Source organism: Pezoporus flaviventris, unplaced genomic scaffold (genome assembly GCF_033815535.1).
Source record: "Pezoporus flaviventris isolate CSIRO_AGI_PZ_B2104156 unplaced genomic scaffold, CSIRO_AGI_Pfla_v1 ptg000025l, whole genome shotgun sequence".
NCBI lineage: Eukaryota > Metazoa > Chordata > Aves > Psittaciformes > Psittacidae > Pezoporus > Pezoporus flaviventris.
In genome coordinates, this window is record NW_026892573.1 from 7,278,743 (window position 1) to 7,299,547 (window position 20,805).

The 20,805-nt window shown below is 42.9% G+C and overlaps 1 protein-coding gene across 1 annotated transcript; it reads left to right on the forward strand.

The window, feature by feature from the left end:
- The first annotated feature begins 874 nt into the window (after positions 1-874).
- On the forward strand, positions 875-13,109 carry CYSLTR2 (cysteinyl leukotriene receptor 2). Its single transcript, XM_061457362.1, has 2 exons — positions 875-1,216; positions 9,879-13,109. The coding sequence occupies exon 2, from the start codon at positions 9,905-9,907 to the stop codon at positions 10,835-10,837; it is 933 nt and encodes a 310-aa protein (XP_061313346.1). The 5' UTR covers positions 875-1,216; positions 9,879-9,904; the 3' UTR covers positions 10,838-13,109.
- The last annotated feature ends 7,696 nt before the right edge of the window (positions 13,110-20,805 follow it).

Here is a 20,805-nt window from a genome sequence, read left to right on the forward strand (position 1 = left end):
ACACTGAAAACAACATCCGCAGAGCTGCTTGCAAGCTATACATACCTATTACATGGTCATAGGGATCTGTGGGCTCTGGTAACATGGATCTTTGCAGCCATTGCACATTGCCAACGTGACCCTGCATGGAGTATGCTGAGAGGTCTATTTCTGTTCTCAAACACACAAGTAGAACCAGAGTGGAGAGTGATAAATGAGAATCAAGCCCAAGTGGCTATGGAAGATAGATAACAATCATTACCTGAAGCACCCTGGGGTGTAGACAGACATAAATGTGGGGGGCAAGAAAGCTTTTTTGGGGACTACTCATCCACTGAGCCATGGTGAGGAGTCATGCATGGACTCCTAACCTGCTGCTGATACAAAATACAACACAGCAGCCAGAGAGTACTTGAGTATGTCTGGTCCACCTGCATGGGCTGACAGGACAGAAGAGGAATAACCAAGCTGTTATATCTCTAGTATGTATAGATACCTATTTCATAACTGCAGTGGGCTCCGAGCACCCATCTGTGCAGACAATGCTGCTCCACTGTGAAATGGTAAAATGTTAAGGGGAAGTAAGGCATTCACTGCAGCCACTTGCTTGTGGCCTGTGGATTCTGTTCCTATCAAAATTCAAGGAAAATTAGTCCCTCAGCTCTGTAAACTGAACCTTGAACTATGAGCTGAATGAGATTACACACCAGTTCCTAGCAGCCTACTTTCAATTTCATTCTTCTCGATTTCTGCATGAAAAGCCTGGGAAATAACCCCACTACATGTCTTTTCCATAATTCCAAGAATTACATCTCTAACAAGACATGTGAAGGCTATATGGGGATATCCTCTAATATTTTGAGCAACCCTGATTGCTGAAAGCATATATATAGAAGTGTGGGCCCAAATACAGAAATCCAGGAAACTTCCCAATATGCCACGTAGCTGCAGAGCCTCTTTCATTGGGTGAAAATTATGAAAGATTGCCACGTGATTACTAGCACAGCTCCTTGAGCTGAGAACATTTCTCTTTTAAGAAGATGGAAGACCTTTCAATCAGGATTTACTTCCCTTTCTTGCTGCTCATTACTTTTCTGTGGCTTCTGCATAAACAGCACTTGGGTTTTGCATCAAGTTTTTTTGTGTTTTTCCCTTTTGTTAAAAAACCCTGAAAGTTGTGAACAACAGCAAGCAGAAGAAGGCAATACTGAACACACCAGAAGGCTCATGAGTTGAGGTAGGACAGGATTTGTCTGCATTTTCTGATGTAGATTAAAATGTTGCAATGATTAAAATGCAACCTACTTGTATTTCTTATTACTTTCAATAAGGTTTTATTTGCCAGGAGCTGTGATTGTTGACTAAAGTTCTCTATGAGAAAGCTGGTCTTTAGAAATATTTTTGGCAGAAGAGTGTATTTATGTTACTAGGCATGTTTGCCAGGTGGAAGCTAACAATCAAATTGTGGATCTGATTGTGAGTCTTTTCTTTAACTAGATGAAAACCACATATTTGGTTTATGGCAAACTTCTAAAATAAAAAGTGTTAAATGTCAGACTCTTTATTTTTCTTTTCCTGTTATTGTGCATGTAGAAAGGTTAATAAAATGCCATGTTTTGATGAATTTAGTGTTAATTCTAAATATTACATTCTGGTACATTTACTCTTGGTAACGCTGTCCCTGAAACATAAAGTAAATGCCAGAAGCAAGCCAATAGAAACTTCTAAAAAAACCATGAGAGCTTCTGTTTTTCTCAGAAGTGCAGTGGCAAATGCAAGTGATCCCCTATACAGCAATGATATTGTAATTGCCTGCCTATTTGGGTAATGAACATGAGACTGTGGTGTTTGGGGTCCTCTTCAGACAGAGTTGTGATAGATGTGGAGAGCATCTCTTTTTCCTGGCATATAGGAGGATCTATATATTTATCACTTAACATAGCAAATACCTCTATTTTGAATGAGCAGCCTGATTTCCCTACTTAACTTTGCATGTGCAGAACACTGTGTTCTTTGATAGTTCCCGATGTTATAGTGAATGCAGTGCTTCAGAGCAGCAGGTCCAAGATCAGCACTTTGGAAACTGAGAGTTAACCTTCAGAGACAGTGGAGGTTTCATATTTACACTGTTAGCAGCAGCCCTCCTTCACCTTACCTCTTCAAAAGCAGTGTGTCCTTCTGTCCAAACATGGCATAGAAATTGATTCCATTGTCCACTGAGATGCTGGATGGCTTGACTGACTGTCCTTCACTACAACTGGGGGTAGCCTGAGGCTGCTGACTAATGCTACTTTCCCAGTAATAGGTTTTGGACATAGAGAGTGGAATCTGTATTAGTATCACTGCAGGCATTTGTCTCACCTCACCAGCAGGAATTTGGATCAACTCAGTGAAGTCAGCTACGGTTGTTAACACTTCCAGGAACTAGGAGCAAGTTGTGACTGTAAGACATTTGCTGGCAGCTCATACTGATGTCCATCTAGCCTAGTATTCAATCTCTAATGGTGGCAATAGGAGAGGCTGGTTAGAGACAACATGAGAGCCTGATCACCTGCCTGATTGTCTTCTGGAGTGCTTTCCCCTTGCATTTACCCAGCTTCTTGAATGCTGTCTATGGGCACTGGGGAGCACATCCTTGCCCAGTCTTCTGTTTCCTATTTATTGTCCTTGCATTTGTCCAGTCCTGTTTTGAACCTGCTGAGCCATCTGCTGTGGCAACAAGTTCCCAGTGCTGTACAGAGGAGCACCCTCTTTTCTGTTTGAAAGCAGGCTCTCAACAACTCTGTTGAGTACCTCACCTCCCAGTACTGCAGGGCCCTATGAATAACAGAGTGCATTCACAGTATCTCACCCTTCATGACTCTGTAAACCTTGACCACATCCATCTTCAGCCACCTCCTTTCTGTACTAAAGAGTCTCAAGCTTTTTAGTCCTTGCTCTGTCTCCTTGATCATTTCATTTGCCCCTCTCTGCACCTTCTCTAACTCCATAATCTCTTTATTTAGATACAAAGACCAGAGCTGGTCATTATTGGGGTATATGGAGATGTTATACAAGATGATACCCTACTTTGTTCCCCATAACCTTCTTGATGATGCCACTCATTTTGTTGACATTTTTGTTTGCATGTGCTGCTGCAGTCAATGAAGAAATTACTTGAGTAAGTGGTCAGTGATGACAATGCCAAATGCCCTTTCCTGAATGTAACAACCAGTTTCAAGCTCATATTATGTAGACATGGTTCAGATTATTTTTCAAACCATGCATCACCTTACATTATAATACACTAATGCTTATCTGCCAAGCTTTCAGTGTGGTATCTGCCAACCTGGATAACTGTCTTTTCCAGGTTATTGATAAATATATTGAATAAATCTGCTCCAAGTACTAAGCTCTAGAGACTCCACTGCTGATTCATTAAGCCCCACACTTTGCTTCTTCCCCTTCAACCAGCTTTCAGGGCACAAAAAAACATGCTTTCCAGCTTTCTGACAGCTTAGTTCCTTAAGAAACCCTTGGTGCAGAACTTTGTCAAAGGCTGACAAATGCAACCGTATAAATGCATACATATCCATATATGCATATAAAACGACCCCTGAACCTTCTTCATCCATCATTCTCACAGCATTTCAGCAGGTGAATGGGGCAGAATCTCCCTTTTCAGAAGACATGCTAACTCTTTCTCATCAGACTAGTATTTCAATGAGCTCAGTGCCTTCATTCTTCATTACAGACCCCCACAACATACCAAAGGTGTAAATCAGTGTCGGCAGTCAATAGCTCCCAGCACTGAGAAGACCTACTTGTGGCCTTTGAGCTGCCCTCTCAAGCCCTTCTTGTAGATGTGAGAGCTACACTGGTGACATGCCAGTTCCATGGCACTGTGCCTGATTGTAATGGTGGGTTACATGCCTTGGCTGACAGCCTCATTGTTGAGATCCTTCAGGATACCCATATGAAAGCCATCTGGTACTTATTACTTGCTGTTCTCCCACTTATCTGGGTGGCTTAATACTTCCTGCACACATCCACTGAGTGGACCTGGCTCCTCTGACCGTTTTGCTGCATCAGGCATGAAAATACCCCAACAACTTTGGCAGGGAAGAGCGAATTCACTGAGTTTCTCGACTATGTCCTTCATGTCCCTAAAAGATATTTTGCCACCAAGCAACCCTGCCAGTTCCTTAACAGTATTTCATATTTCAACGGGTTTACAAAACTGTCACCCTGAACATCCTTTACCAGGTGTTCTTCACTTTTTTTATTAGATGCTTTTAGTTTTTTCCTCCATATTTGATCTGCCATGATACAGGCTTTCTTATTCTCCTCTGTTGGATAAGCCTTCTGCTTTCTAACTGGTGGTCTTCTCCTTACAATAGTCTTGCTAACTACTCTACTGATAGACTTAAGTCTCAATATTTATTAAAACGTCTATTTCCTTAGGAATGTAGGCTTCCAACACAGGCTTTGTTGAATTTTCTGCTTATTTTTCTAAAGACCTCCCTAATTCTGTGGGCTTCTTCCCTCTGGTACTGCTTCTCTGTCCCACAGTGCTGCCAAACACAGCTTTACTGTGATTGCCAGTACAGGACTCCCTCTACCAAAACCTGCTGAACATGTGCAGCACTAAAGATGAAATACCGAATACCATCTTGTGTTGCGGATTTGGCTGCAGGACTCATTATTCTAGCAATCAGGCTTTGTTGCATATGGCTATTATATCTTATTTTGCTGAAGCATCACATCTTTATAAAGGCACCCAAAATCTCCTGCTACTGCTACCTGCTTTCAGCTTCCTACTCTCAATTAACATTTTCTGATGACTGTCATCCTTATGATGAGAAATTTGTTAGTTCATTCCTTGTTCTATATTTTTATGATTAGTCTGTGGGATGTTTGCCTACAAGAACTCTGTACTGTTTCTCTTTAGCCATAATATTGTTATGCTGTTGCAAATTATATAGTCCTTTATGCACAGTGCCGCTCCTCCACCTGTGCATCCTACACTATCATTACCATAACACTGGTAGCATGGCAACACAGGCTCCCAGTGATTATCCTTTCTCCTGCAGGTCCCTGAGGTTCCTCTTGCACGAGGGTTGCTGTTTCATACCAAGCCTGCCAGCTCCCCAGTCCTATTATTGGCTTTGAGCATTGGTACAGAATTACATGTAGGATTTGCTTTTGATCAGTTGCTCAAGATAGCAGGTGCCAGCCAACTGGATTTGGGGCAGTTGGATTTGCCTTCCCTAGTTATTGCAGTTAGGCTTTATTTCCTTTCTGACCTTGTCAGAGGTGCACTGGATGTGACTTCACTGCTCTCTCAGCTCTCATCAGTTCCCTCTTATGCTCATCAGAACCCCTTCTTCTCATTAAGTACTCCTTTGCAAACCTTTCAGTCTGCAGCACCAGCAGCCTGGATCACTCCTAGTACAGTGCAGTCTCTCATTACTGTATCACTGCCCTTTATCCTCAAAGATCCCTCAGTTCCTTACATACCTAAATTTCTCCTCTCTACTGCCTCATGCATGCACTGAAACACTGGGTCTGACCTGAGCTTCTCTCTTGCATTGTAGCTGAGCCCCTAAGGTCCCACTTTGATCCCTATTGACCACAATAACCACAGCCAACACCAGCTCCTCTCCTGCACCCGCAAGCAATCTGCACAGGCATCTCATGAGGTCTGCTCCTCAGGCTGACCTGCTCTTGCCCTGCGCCTGCCAAGCCACTCTTGCCTCAAGAGAACCATCCTTGTACCTCCATGTCGCCAGCTGCTTGTCTCACACGTGCATGCACAAAACCTGCCCCGGGAAGGCAGCCATACACATCACACTCTAGGCAATTTATAGGGTAGCCCTTACTCTGCTGCTAGACTGCTACCTGCATCCTGAGCTTAAAATACGATGTTTTGGGGGAATTTTTTTATTTATTTAGTATCTCCTCCAATTAAACATATCTCTTCTTAATTTTGCTCCCATCAGTTCCCTACCTGGCTTGTACACCCATCTGTTTGCTAATGGTATTGGATTCACCTTAGGCAAAGAATGTTTTTCTGTTATCCCCTTACCTTAAATCACACTCAAGCCAGGCTAAGATAAAAGGCAAAATATTTCTTCATAATAAATATATATAATTTACCATATATATGCAATTTATAATAAGAGGCAAATATTTGTTAATAAAATCCATACTAATAAAATCATGAATATTTCTAAAACACTTAACAGAGGTGAAGACAAAACCCCACCAAACTCTACACCTAATCTACTTACACAGCATTTACTTCAGAAAAGCCTCCCTTTTCTTGCTCAGCTGAAAGGCGCTCTGTCTCCTGACAGGTGATTGTCAGAGCCTTGAGACGTGTGTCAGGTGCTCCTGCTTGATAGCTTCCATCAGGGAAACTCATACACAGAAAAATCTCATGCTAGAGGGTATGCATCGGATAAACCTTGCAGTACTGCTTAAGAGGGATTCCCATTTCAGACTGTCCCTATCTTTCCCTTTTTTTTCCTCAGGGGGTTGTTAGATCTTACCACCAATTTCCCTTCTTTTGGGGGACTCTGTAGGTCCACTCTTTCACCCCAACCCCACCCTGTTCATTCCTAACCCGGGAGACCATCTGGATGCTCTGGTGAAAACAAAGTTTATTGCATGTTCTTAGATACCAATTCTTTCTATTTATCTAATAGCCATCTCCTAGCCTTAGCTGGCTAGTAAACAACTCTTGGCTTCAAGGAGGCATAAAATTCTCCCTTTCTCCTCTGTTGCTGCTTGTATCTTTCACTGCACCTTCCTTTCTACATTGATCTGTAATACGAGCATCTATGCATGATTACTGCATGTATTGCTCTTGACTCTTGAGTGAGGGCAGGCATCATAGTGGTGAACAGCTTTCAGATGACTGCTTTCCAGCCTTTTGCTCTTAGACATCCTATAATGGCTTGAAAGTTCTGTTTGGATAACTTGGAGAGGAGGCCAAGAACCGGCTTTCTTTCCAGGTTGGAAGATTCTCAATTACACATGTGCATCTGATTTCCTAAAGGTCTTTAGCTGGAAGAAGAAAACAGTTTTAATGGTAGTTGTTAGCTGCATAACCCCTTATGAAGAGCCTGAGAAAAGTGCCTCAGCCTCTGTGCTTGTACAAGGGCTTTTCATCAACTGAGTTTTTGTTGCCCTAATCTTGTCCTTCAGCAGATAGCTGCAGGCCACAAGGCATCACTTGTAGTGCTCAACAGGGCTTTGAATTTGTCCATGCTCCAAGTTCTTCATCCTCATTTGACTGCTGTAACTCACAGGTTTAACACACAACAGGAATGCTTCAACAGGTTGCAGATATCTTCACTGATATTTTCTTGTGTTTTGGGATTTCTAAAAGCAAGGATGCTTGAGCCATAGAGAAACAGCTAAAAGGGCTCTTCCCTTTGCGGTACCTCGGGCTGCAGTGTCTCCCTGCAAAATCAGGAGATCAGATTCAGTCAGGAGAAAAGCTGACCCTTCATCCTGTACAGAAAATGTGTATGTCAGCCACTTGTTACAGAAAACCAAACCCATTCAAAACCCCTCTGACTGAAAAAGACTTGTTCTTAGGAAGTATATGTTGTTTCTCCCCTCCATGAGGAAAGAGTGTCTCAAAAAAGGAGATTTCCTTTAAGAGCATGTGTTTAGTGGGTCTGGGGCATTGCTGAGCCCCAATATGCAGTTTGCCCCCTTCAAGTCTTCAGCGCTCCTAAGCTCAATATGTACTGTATTTTCTGGAGGGATAATTTCAAGCACTTCAGGGATGGGCATGACACTGGTGTAAGTGAATGTCCTCTTCCCCAAGCCACCAGGCTCCCATCCCATGATGTGGGGGGTAGGTGCTTGAGAGCCCAGCCTAAGGGTTGCACTTCCCATGCTCCCTTTTGCAGTGGGGCTGGGTAAAATGTGACCGCTAGGGCACATCTGGTTGATGTATGAAGGGATCCAGATTGTCTCTGAGATGCTGCCCTGAAGATACTGTGAGCTGCTCTTAACACAAAATCATAGAATCACCTAGGTTGGAAAAGACCTTTAAGATCATCAAGTCCAACCATTACCCCAGGACTGCCTGCGGGTAGAGCCCTTTTAGCTGTTTCTCTATGGCTCAAGCATCCTTGCTTTTAGAATTCCCAAAACACAAGTCCACCACCAAACTGTGTCATTAAGGCTCTCCTCGACACAGTTTTCGAACACTTCCAGGGAGAGTGACTCCATCACTGCCCTGGGCAGCCTGTTCCAATGCCTGAGCACCCTCTCAGTGAAGAAATTATTCCTAATCTCCAGTTTAAACCTCCCCCAGTGCAGTTTGAGGCCATTGCCTGTCACTTGTTACCTGGGAGAAGAGACCAACCACCATCTCACTACAACCTCCTTTCAGGCAGTTGTAGAGAGTGATAAAGTCCTCCCTGAGCCTGCTCTTCTTCAGACCAAACACCGGCAGTTACCTCAGCTATTCCTTATCAGACTTGTATTCCAGGTCCTTCACCAGCTTCATTGCCCTAAACATAGCTCAGGCTCCCACACCATGGCTTGAGTTTGCGAATTACCTCCCAGTGTTTAAGCACACTGGGAATACTGCACTGGGTAACTGGGATTCCAGGGCACCCAAATCTAGAACCCACTTTTCCACCTAGGGCTTCTCCACCTGTGCAAATAAATTAATTTGAAATTGTGAAGCCAGTGAGGTTCAGAATAAGAGACACGACACAGCTGTGCACCATCAACTCATTATCACTCTCAATGGGGCAAACTAATGCATCTAGGAGGCCATGTAGTTCTGGTTTTTAGGCTAAAATTTCCCATGCTTTGTCTCTAGAATATGTTGGCAGATGCACAGAGGGAATTACTCCCACTATTAAACAAGCAACAATACTGAACTTTCCTTTTCAAAATACTACTAGCTGTAAGTCAGCTGGGAGAAGAAATCAGGAGCTCATCAAGGAAATAGACTCTAATGAGGAAAAAACCCTATTATTTAGAGTGTTTTAGTGATGGGTGGTTTTGATTGGATTGAATTATAGCCTCATAGGAGGAAAAATGTCACTCTCTGTGAACGCAGCCCATTTTCATTAGGGCTGCAAACACGGGCTGCCTTGGAAGTTGCAGTGCGTGTAGATGACTGATGCAGAGCAGCTGAGCACAAAAGAGGTTGACAAAGTGGTAAATGAAGAAAAGGCCCCACAAAAAGAGACAAGCATCCATCAGAAACTGACAGGAAAGAAGATACTCAGTGTAAGGAGTTGGGAGTTAAAAATGGAGCTATGCCTATCTAGCACAGTGTTTACACAGTGTTTAAGGTCAAAATTTCCTTAATTTATACATTCTGACATGTATCAATATACCTGTGGTATTGCTGGGGAAAGTTCAGTGACACACTGCCAACAACATACCAGAAAAAATTCAGTAGTTCCAAAAGGCAAATTCAGTTCTTTTGGCTTTTCATCCTAATCTGAACTGCAGACTTACCAGTGGACAGCAGTTTCTTTTCTGATTTTGATGTTTCCATGGTAGGTAACTGGGGACTCAAAAACTGCCTGCTACAAAATGGCTGACAGCAAGTTGGCTTGTTTTGCACAGAGAACATCTGAGAATTGCCATTAAAACACACACACTAGCACTCACCTTTAAAAGGGAGCACTTTCATAGGCTGAGACAACAACCAGCTGCTGTAATGGTGAAACTGTACAGAGATGACTTGAGGATTTACACTCTGAGATGTGTATTTGCTGGGACATCACAACTAATTACTCAGTAACAAACCTTTACTTTACACTGCCATCCACATCGTACTATTTCTGCCCTCAAGAAAATAGTCCTGAATAGCTGAACTCTTTGCCCTGCCTGTAATACAGCACTCACGCCACTTCTTTTTACTCTGGCAGAAAGACAGACAGCCTGGCTCCTGACTATGGATATTTCCAAGATGGTGCTAGTCGACAACTTCACTAACAGCTCCTTCAAGTGTACGATTGATAGCTTCAAGCAAGTTATTTATCCCACCATTTACCTTTTTATCTTCTTTTTTGGTGCTGTTGGAAATGGCCTCTCCATTTACGTTTTCTTCCAGCCTTCACAGAGGAAGACCTCAGTAAACATTTACATGCAGAACTTGGCTGTTTCAGATCTCATGTTTGTGAGCACTTTGCCCTTTCGGGCCACTTATTTCCTGTTGGGATCACACTGGATATTTGGTGATATTGTCTGCAGGATCATGACGTACACCTTGTATGTGAACATGTACTGCAGCATTTATTTTCTCACTGTGCTCAGCGTGGTTCGTTTCATAGCCATTGTCTACCCATTCAAACACGGCAAAGTAACCAACATGAATTATGCCAGGATAATATGCGTGATTATATGGGTCTTTGTGATGGCAGTCTCCAGCCCTCTGTTAACCAAGGGAATTGCTGGGTACATAAACCCAGCCAAGTGCTTGGACCTCCACCCCTCCAGCACACACAGGCTCCTCATGATGAACAGCTTTGTCCTCGTTGTGGGCTTCATTCTGCCCTTTTGCATCATTATTGTCTGCTACATCTTTGCAATCAAAGCGCTGCTCAAGTCCAGGAGTCCACAGTGCAAGAAGGCAGTCTGTCACAAGAAGGCACTGTCAACCATCATCATCACTCTCATCCTTTTCCTCCTCTGCTTTCTGCCGTATCACATACTGCGAACTGTCCACCTGATGTACAGCAGCTGCAGCCAGGCCAACCTGCCTGTGCACAAAGCACTGGTGGTCACTCTCTGCCTCGCTGCCATGAACAGCTGCCTTGATCCCATCCTCTATTACTTTGCTGCTGAAAATTTCAAAGCAAGAATCAGAAGTCTGTACCGCAGGTAGCTGGTCCAGAGTTGCAGAATGATGTATATATAGTCCTGACGGGACATCTAGACTGGGTCCGTACTATTCATTGCCAGAGGCTGGCACAGATGCCAGGCATCTCTGGAGAAAAAGTGTCTTGGCAATAGCTTGTGGGGGCTAAAAGCAAGGTAGGATGATCACAGGTCAGGTACCTCAGTGTTATCCCTGGTCCTCTCCTATGCAGCAACACAGATACATCTCTAGTGCCCATTGTCCTCATGAAAAGGGACTGAAAAGGATGTAACTTGCTGCCTGAGTCCATTTATCTCATTTCACAATACTCAACTGGTGACTTGAAGAGAAACTGCTCACCTCTGTGTCTGTGTCTGAACCTCTCTGTGCTCCATTTCCCTATGTGTGCAGAGGTGCGTGGTTCAGACACTGTGATACCCATCAGATTCACAGGGCCCTATCAGTTCCCGTTGAAAATACTGGTCAAAGTTTTGCAGGTAGCAGGAACATAAAGCAACAGTGATACTTTCTGCTGAGGCTGACTTACAAAGCAGGCAAAGAACCAAAGAGGACCCGGCAGTGGCTCATGCTCCTTAGAAGGCATTAACATTTCTGAATTTTCCACTCTGAGGGGGCCACCAAGGTATTCTGCTTAACATTTCAGTGGTTGTCAGGTGAGATAAAGATCTCAAGCAAATGGTGTCAGCATGAGTAAGATGACTGCTGGCAGTGAGGGCAGGATGTGGGTGCCCGGAGCACCAGGCTGTAGCTCTTCGTGTGTGCATCAATTCCTTTGAGGTTGTTGCAGCACTTGCTTTGATGTGCAGTGTTGCCAGTGCTTTGCTGAAAGCAAGGTTAGGGAGCTCAGTTCCCATGCAGGGGCCCAAAGATAAACTTTAAAATTATTTTGGTCCAAATAATACTCCTGAGTAGCTAGGGAGCTCAGCAGTGGTTTCCTCCACACAGGTAAGTCAGTCTGAGAGCAAACTGCTGCCAAAGGCATCCCTAATCCCTCACCTCCTACCTGCTCCGAGGAGGAAACTGGTCCCTTTTTTCATAGGATTAACTTTCAGTTACTTTGAACTCCCTGACACTGAATGCAAGGGGAAAACACTAAAACAGGAACAGGAGGGAAGAGGGGCAGCAGAGGAGGAGGAGGACAAGGGCTGTTTATAAAGCAATGCAGAGCTACACGTATGTGTAATTTGGCTGCTTCCATTTTTTCAGTCTCCAAATATTTTCTAAAATGCATGTCCTAAAAATCAGACCACTTGCAATTAAGTGAAAACATGCTCCAGACTCAGCTTGACTGCGGTTAAATTTTACATTTGATCACCTCATTCTGTAAAAAAAAAATAGACAATGTTTTGTAATATTTTCCAGGAAAGCAGCCTGTCCCATAAGTAAACTAAAAAAGAAAGCTGAATGCTTTCCCTCCATGTGGAATCCACACAAAGGAAGGCTTCTCTCAGTGAAGATACTTTCATAGTGCTCTGAACTGCCTTGGAGAAAACAATCTACAAACTGAACATTATTGCTCCCAAACAAAAATAACTGCAGCTAGCTATTTTCAGCTGTGTATGAAATATGCAGAAAACAAATCATTGCTGGTCAGGTGAAAAAGTACTTGGCAAATCACTGGGAAAGTCACATTTTTCTTGGCTATGTAAGGGTTATGTTCAATTGCAAAGTCAATCTATTTCAATCGCTTTATGCTGGCTTTGATGTAAGCACAGAGTTTTATCATAAGTCTTCACTAAAGTTCATGTTCCAAATCCATATTTCAGTAACTAAGTGGAATACCTGCAAGTTGACCAAATGATGCCATGTGAACTCCTGCAGTGCTTGGTCCCATGCTGTTGAAGGAGAAGGGAATATGCTTGGTCCCATGCTATTGAAGGAAAATCAAATATTACCACTGGTTTACAATGGGAATAGAACCCAAATGGTAGCCTGTGCAGAGAGATAGTGGGCAAATAATTAGAAGGAAGGGGGCAAACTCTTTTTCTGTAGTTTTCATGTCAGGAGTAGACCCGTGCAGGGTGACTTGGAGCCTCTGATGAGAGAGTGCACACCTTAAATACTACAAGAGAATGGAAAAAAATTAGCCACAGTATATTCTCACTGATGTGTTTTTGTTTGTACCCATCCAATGCACCATATTAGGTAATTTTGCATCTAGAGGATATATGTATCTCACTTATGAGGCCACTTTTTTTTTGTATTGACCACACTCTAACTTTGTTAGCAATTGAATTAACTGTCAAACCCTTGTTTTAATAAACTCGATTTACTACTGGCTGAAGATATGGTTTTTATTGATTGAACAGTACTCAGAGTGCAGGGGAAGAAAGAGCAAGAAACAGGTATTGCATTTTGTAAGTGGACCATCATTTTACAAGAGAGAAATGCCTCTGGAGGTGTGAGAGCATCCTGCTGCCTTCTTCACTTCACCAGCAAAATAGTGGGGAACATCAGTTAAAATCTGGGTGCAAAGTATAAGATCTTTATTACTATTATTATTATTTACTTGCAAAAGGATTCAAGACAATCTTCATTAGGGATCCTTACAAGCAGCTTTAACAACGCTTGCATAAATGCTATGTTCCCATTTACTACCATTTCTCCCTTTGGTATTCTTGCATGTCTCTACTCATGGAGCTGAAGCCCAGGGTACTTTTCTGTGGAAGTACCATAGTAAAAAATGTAGTAAAGAAAAAGACACCATATTTATTCTGAAGAATAAAGCTCCTGACAGTTAAATTACTGGCAATGCCTCTAGTTCCCTTGAGGGACCACCTCCCTTAAATAATATTTTGATATTTTCCTTCAATGAGCTTGAAGGAGACATTAGAACAGGAAATTAAGTCATTAAGTGACTGGTACCCCTAAGTGACAGCAAAAGTTACCCCTTCGTATGTATGTTTGCTTGTCATTCAGGGAAGCCCTGGTATTTCTAGAAAAAGATAATTTTTCAGTCCAAAGCTACACCAGAGACATAGAGAGATTTTCTAGAGCAATCTTACTGCAGCCTGAACCACACTCCAGTGAGTTCCCACCTGCAGTATTGCATCCACCTCTGGGGTCCCCAGTGTAAGAAGGACATGGACATGTTGGAGAGAGTCCAAAGGAAGGCCACGAAGATGCTCAAAGGGCTGTAGCACCTCTTCTATGGAGATAGGCTGAGAGAGCTGGGTTTGTTTAGCCCGGAGAATAAAACGCTCAAGGGAGCCTCATGGCAGCTTCCAGTGCCTAAAGGGGCTACAAGAAATCTGGAAAGGGACTTTTTGTAAGAGTAAGTAGTGATAGGGCAAGGTGTAATGGGTTTAAACTGAAAGAGAGGAGAGTTAGATTATATATGAGGAAGAAATTTTTTATTATTAGGGTGGTGAAGCACTGGCACAGGTTGCCCAGAGAAACTGTGGCTGCCCCATCCCTGGCAGTGTTCAAGACCAGGCTGGACACGGCTTTAAACAACCTGTTCTAGTGGAAGGTGTCCCTACCATGGCAGGTGGTTGAAACTAGATGATCCTTAAGGTCCTTTCCAACCCAAACCATTATTACATTCCGTGATACTACATTTTTTATTTTAAGCAATGCATTATCCCATTCATTTTCATGATATATCCTCTGCCTTCGTCAAATGCATCCTGTTACCATAGCTTATATTTTGCTTTAGTTCCTAAGAGTGTCTAAAGAAAGGGGTGCCCATTCTTCTCCTCAGCATCTCCTTCTGAGGTGCACGTTCCTCTGTGCTACAACAGCATGTTGTGCTGGCAGCAGAGAAGGCACTGGATTTTTTCCCCTGTTTAAGGGCTGTTGATGTTTCTCTTGGTCATTTGGGATGGGCATGATAGAAATTACCTGCTGCCCCTCCAGCTGATAGGAGAAATAAGATGCTTCTGAAATAACCAAGTAGTTGCACTCAGGAGTTGTCAGGTGCTGTTTCAATAGTGACACCATCCCTGGGCTAATGTTTTGATTTCCTACATATCTGAGCCAAATGACAGCCTACTTAAAAGACAATGTGAATTAAGTGTAAATGCAGATTCCCTGAGAGAGTCCAGTGTTTTTCCAGGCCTTTCAGCTTTCTGGTGAGTGCCAACTGTGACCTGCCATGTGATATAACGCCCCCCATGTGGCTATGCAGTCTTGTGCCTCTGACGTTGTTGTGCTGTGTATATACAGGAATCTTTCTGAACATCTGCAAAGACCAGCAATATAATTAATTGCACCTAGCTGATGTTATGTAGTTACATCTGTTTCTCCACCACTCAACAGCTTAAGGAAGCCAAAGAAATTAAATAGCATCCTTTGCCCCAAATTCCCTTTTCACCTTTCAGAAAAACTGGCCAGATTTCCACCACTGCTTCTCCTCATTTTGGTTGTACAGCTGAAAGGGTAAAGCTGCCTAACCTGGAGGCTGAAACCTGGTCTCTCAAGTCACATTGCTGCTCACAGGAGCAAAATTTTAGCCTTTATTTCTGAACCTGAGAAATAAAGCTCTGGACCTTGTTCCACCACTCTCATTGCCTCACGTTGGTCTTAAATGCTTCGAGTAGCAGCTGGCAGGTTTGCTCACCATGTTTGCTGTCTGCATTTCCAGACGTTGTGAGATGCTGGGCATGTTAACTGATGGATGATTCTGAGCAGCCATGGTAGATGCAACGGGATGATTCATTCAGAGTGGAACTGTGTTTTGTAACACACAATTTTTTTGGGAAAGAAATCCCTGAAGAGGGTTTCTGTTCTCCGTGTAGTTTTCCCTTACATTATTGCCAGCTTTTAATTTTGGATGCAAGGGAGCCTCTGGCAGGGGAGCTGAAGGCCCCTTCTGAGGCCCAGACCAAAAACCACTCCACAGCAGAGAAATCCCTGTGCTTGGTTTCTCCTTGCAGCCAGTCTCTCACCAGAGTTTCAGGATGTTTAAGGGTGCTTTGCTCATTGCTGAAATATTGCTTGCATGCTGCAATTTAATCTTTTTTTCTTGGTTGGCTATGAGGACAAACAATCCAGAAAGAATGAGAAAGATAATCCAGTTTAAGAGCCATCATACATCTTTGAAGGCCTTCATTACTGCAGATACAAGCAGTCTCTTCTGGTGGTCCCTCATCACTAAAAGAGAAAATATTAAGCCCAGGTCAGGAATGTGAATATGCTCTAAAACCAGCGCCCTCAGATTCACTTTTTTTTTCTTTTCTTAATTTTGAATCTCATTGACCTAACCGTTGAAGACATTGGAGCATGAGGAATTCCCTTTATAAAGCTGCTATCAGGCACACCTAGATCCTGCTGTGGTGGTGTGTGGAGGGAACAGCTCAGTGCTTCTACAGCAGCCTCTCAGGCATACAGTCACTTGGGCAGTCTGCGGACCTGGGTAGGAGCACACTGTCCATCCATGTTCAAGGACCTTCCTATTTCCTGGGCATACTCCTACTACAACTGACTCCATGCCAGCACAAACCCAGCCTGTGCATCAGCCCTTCCTATAGCTTTGTGTTTTGGTTGCCACAGAAAGGAAAAGTAGTTGCAGAGACCAGGTGGGAAGGTGTCGTGGTTTAACTCAGCACCATGCAGCCATTCACACACCCGCCACTTTTCTCCCCTCTCTGGGCAGGATGGGGAGGAGAATCAAAAGAATATAAACCTCACAGGTTCGGATAAGAACAGTCCAATCTCTGAAGTATAATATAAAACTACTACTACTGATACTGATAATAATGATGTGGAAAATAACAGTGGGAGAGAATATAAAACTAAAAAGGGAAAGAAAACAACCCCGTAAGCCCAAGTGATGCACAATACATTTTTTCACCACCCATTGACCAATACCCAGCCAACCTGAGCAGTGATCTTTCTTCTGAGTAACTCCTCTCAGTTTATATACTGCACATGACGTGCTGTGGTATGGAATACCCCTTTGGCTACTTTGGGTCAGGTGTCCTGTCTCTGCTTCCTCTTGGCTTGCTCAGGGTAAGCATTACATAGCAACAACTAAAACATCGGTGTGTTATCAGCATTGTTATCAGACTAAAGCCAAAACGCAGCACTGCACCAGTTACTAGGAAGGAGAAAAAAAACTGTTACAGATGAAAGCAAGACAGAAGGACATGCTTCAGCAGGTCACCAAGATGCGTGACAAAAAGAGAGCACCCAAGTTATGTCTCTGGCCATGCCACCTTCACTGAGTTGTTAGCACCAGGTACAATTTGAGACTGGCCTCTTCCCAGTTCCTTTCCCTTCAAATTTCTGATTGCATTTAGGCAGTTATTTGCATGTGAGCTAGCTGGGCTGAACAGGTGAAACTTGCCTTGGAAGTGTAAGAGTGGGTGAGCAGATGGTCCAGTTGGAGAGGGTTTGAGAACATGTTGACCCATTCTCAGAAGAATGGGACATCCAAGCCAATGCTCAAAGACAAAGAAGCCAGCGTCCACCTGCAGACCCTTCTGCAGAGTCTCTCATTTTACCATTCACTTTCAGGACCACTGCAGCTCAAATAGCAACCTCTACTCTCCCAGGAAGAATCTATCTACATGCTTGCAAGGAGTAAGATGAACCAAAGGCCTACTGACACAAGCTGTGGTGCTTTTTCCTACATCCAGTCTAAAGCTTGCATGTCCTGCCTTTCTGGAGAGATCCTGCAGAGCAGACTCAAAATCAGCAAAGCTCAGCAGCACACAAGGACATGACATGGATAGCTTGGCAATGAGGAAAAGAATGTGTCCTTTGGGTTGTGCCATGGAAGGGGATAAAATGCCAGACTTCGTTTAGACACTAATTCCAGAGACACACTTTACACTGATAGGAGCCTTAAAGTGTTATTGTTGTCTGCTCCCAAATTATCTTTGCCTTCTGCAAGGTCATGAGCAAAAAGCAGACCTCAAAGCTACCACCCACCACAGAGCTTTCCCATGGCTTTAAGCTAAGGAAGCATTACAAATGCCCCTGGGTGGGCACTATTCATAACCCATAATCAACTACGCTATCAGGGCCACCAATGTCCTGAGGCAAAGACAGGATCTAAAGAAGCCTTTCCAAACACCACTCCTCAAGTGAGACTTTTTCTCCTAAATAAGTCAGCAGTAAGTACCTTTAAATACCGCAGGATCTCTTCATAAAATCCCTTAGGTAATTGTGTCCTCTTGAGTCATCTTCTACAGTAAGGCTGTACACACAGCTACTCATTCAGACAAACTAGTAAGACTGAGGCAGAAAAACTCACCTATGAAAGGGAGTTCCCAAACCAAAATACCCCTTCTTCCGTGCCCCCTCCTGGGCCAGTACACCTTGCTGATCCACCCCTACAGTTTATACCTGTTCTAAGGACAGGGCCAATGGGAAGACATGGCTTTGGAGACAGTCCAAGACATGCTGACAGAGTGTTTGTACCTGGTCAGGAGAGAAGGTGCAAGGATAGCAGTCATTCTCTCACCCAGTGGGAAGCTTGGGAGGCTAAGGGTACCCTGACATCTGCTGAGCTCCCCTGTCCCCCTCCCTACCCAAACAGGCATGTTTTAACTTTCTTACCTTGGCAGCCTAATGGGTGGGGAGCCAGAGGGAAAATTTTAAGTGAAGCATGACTAATACTGACTTTAAGGTGTGTGTAGCTGGGTGTTTCATAGGGAACCAGGGTCACAGGATAAAAAGAAACCAACAGTCAGGGGAACAATGCCAAAGACTTTCTCAGAAAACAAGTAAAAAGGAACTTACAAAACCTCTACCAGAAAGTTTTGGCAACACCTCCATTTCAGAGATTCATGTAGTTTGAAGTAGTATACCAGAAAGGAGCCTCAGAAATCACAGAGGGGAATGCCCCAGTTGCTCAGGCTGTGCCTCACAGCTGGGCTTACTTCATGTTTCAAGGTGTTTAATTTCTGGCTTAATATCACCATTATCAGGTTATCACATGATGATATAATATACTTGCCTTCAGAGTCCCCATCCTGGTTCCTAATTTTTCAGTACACATTTAATAGGCTTGGATTTTATATTTAGCATCCAGTAATTAAGGGTAGCAGCAGAAAATTAAAATATCTCAACCATAAGTAAGAGGGTTAAGTATTTTCAGTCATGTAGTGCATTAAGAAAAAACATGTGCATATATGTGTGTGTATATATATGAAGGTGCACACACACTCTCACATTCATTTATTCATTAATTTTTATATGTTTATATGCAGATATATATTAACATACATCTTAATTTGCAAAGTCAATGAATACCTATTTGGTTATCAGTGCCAAACTTCTCAAAACTAATGTCTCATATAATCCTGTTCCATTAATATCCCAGTAACGGATTTTAAAAAAGAGCACAATGGGACTAGCCAGCCATCCCTGCTCTACCATGAAATTGTAATGTAGATCTGAAGTATAAGAAAGTGTAACTTTAGTCCCTAAGTGTTACACTAAAGTTCATATCTGCTCAGATAAAACCTGATACAAAAAGGGACCCCAAATCTTTTTGTCCTACATCTTGCTAAATTTTGCTTAGCATCCTTATTACAAGACAATTTCTACTTTCAGTTTCATTGGGACTCCCACTTTGGCCTAAGGTGGTAGGTAAAACCTTTGACATGCTGTCTTTTTAAGACTTTGACAAGCTGTCTATTTTTCTCACATATCAAACCATGAGGAAAAGATTTCAGAAATCTCTACCGACAGCTGTGAATTCAAGACCAGACTTTTGGCCTGATGCTGGTATAGTGAAATGATGTTTCTTGCCCTGTAGTGTACAGACCAGTGGGACTCATAGATCCTTCTAAGAGACCTTCTAAGAAAAAAAATGTCAAATCTACTGTCAATCAGATTGGGTGGCTCACACCTCCAGAGGAAAGCAGAATGCCATCATGAAGCATCATACCCAAATGTGGCCATGTATCTTCCCAAAATGTGAATGTCTTGTGTTCAGTGCACGCACTACCAGCATGTGTAACCAAGAAGCAGCAAGGCTGGACATCAGATTTGAGACATTCTGCGCAAGCTCCACTGGACAGTGCTGTACACTGCCTCGGTTCCTGAGTACTTCCATTTATATGGGGAAAAGAAAGAGACCTAGTAAAAATTCAAGCCCTTCAGCACCAGAAGAAAGTAAAGTAAAATATTTAGGACTTTTATCCTGAAACCACTCTCTCCCATCAGAGGCAATGTTCCCAATTACAACTAATTTATCATTGTGGAAGGCATCAGGAGAATTCCAATTTTTAAAGTGGAATGAAGCGATGAAAATGTAATACCCAAAAATAAAGATGAAATAAAATTATAGTGAAGACTCATGAGAAATTGAAATTGATTTGAAGGCCAATATAATCTTCCTTCAGTAGAAGACAGTATTATATCTTCTTCCCATACACAAATGTATGAGAAGCAATCAAATTTTATTGTTCCAGAAAAGCTGTGCCATAAGCGGAGGTGGTAACAGAACACAGTCAGATTGTTCTGCTGCCCTGGGGACTTTTGCTCAAACACTGTGGGATTGCCTAGCTGCCTCTAGCAACTGTGGAAAAATATAAAATAAGATGCAAACTGCACTGATACTCTATTTTCAAAACCCAAGCAAGGTATTTAGTAAGAAACAACCAAAGGATGTTAAAAATTATCTTAATTTCTATGGGAGGAGACAGGCGAAAAAGTAAATCTGAGCATGGGAAGAAGTGAGTATGAACATCATTAACTATAGGAAGGTCAAACTTGGAGTTGTGTCTTGGTAGGGCCAGATGATTCCTGGACCAATCAAGATTAATTAAAACTAATCAGATTATTCAGAACTCAACATTTTGTACTGTACTGTGATGTACAATTAACCTGCATGGGATGGGTGTGGAGGCCAAGTCTAAAGTTTGAACCAAGACCGTGAATCAATCAGCAAGACTCTACCCAAAAGAAGAGGGATTTCCACCTTGTAAACTACACAAGGATAGAAATTATAAGTGAAAGGTTCAGATAAATATAAAGAGGTCACGTAGGGAGGATGTGCTCTTGTGACTACATGGTCA

Bases quoted from the DNA above. Each gene is read 5' to 3' on its own strand.
- CYSLTR2 (XM_061457362.1), top strand. From the start codon at position 9,905: ATGGATATTTCCAAGATGGTGCTAGTCGACAACTTCACTAACAGCTCC.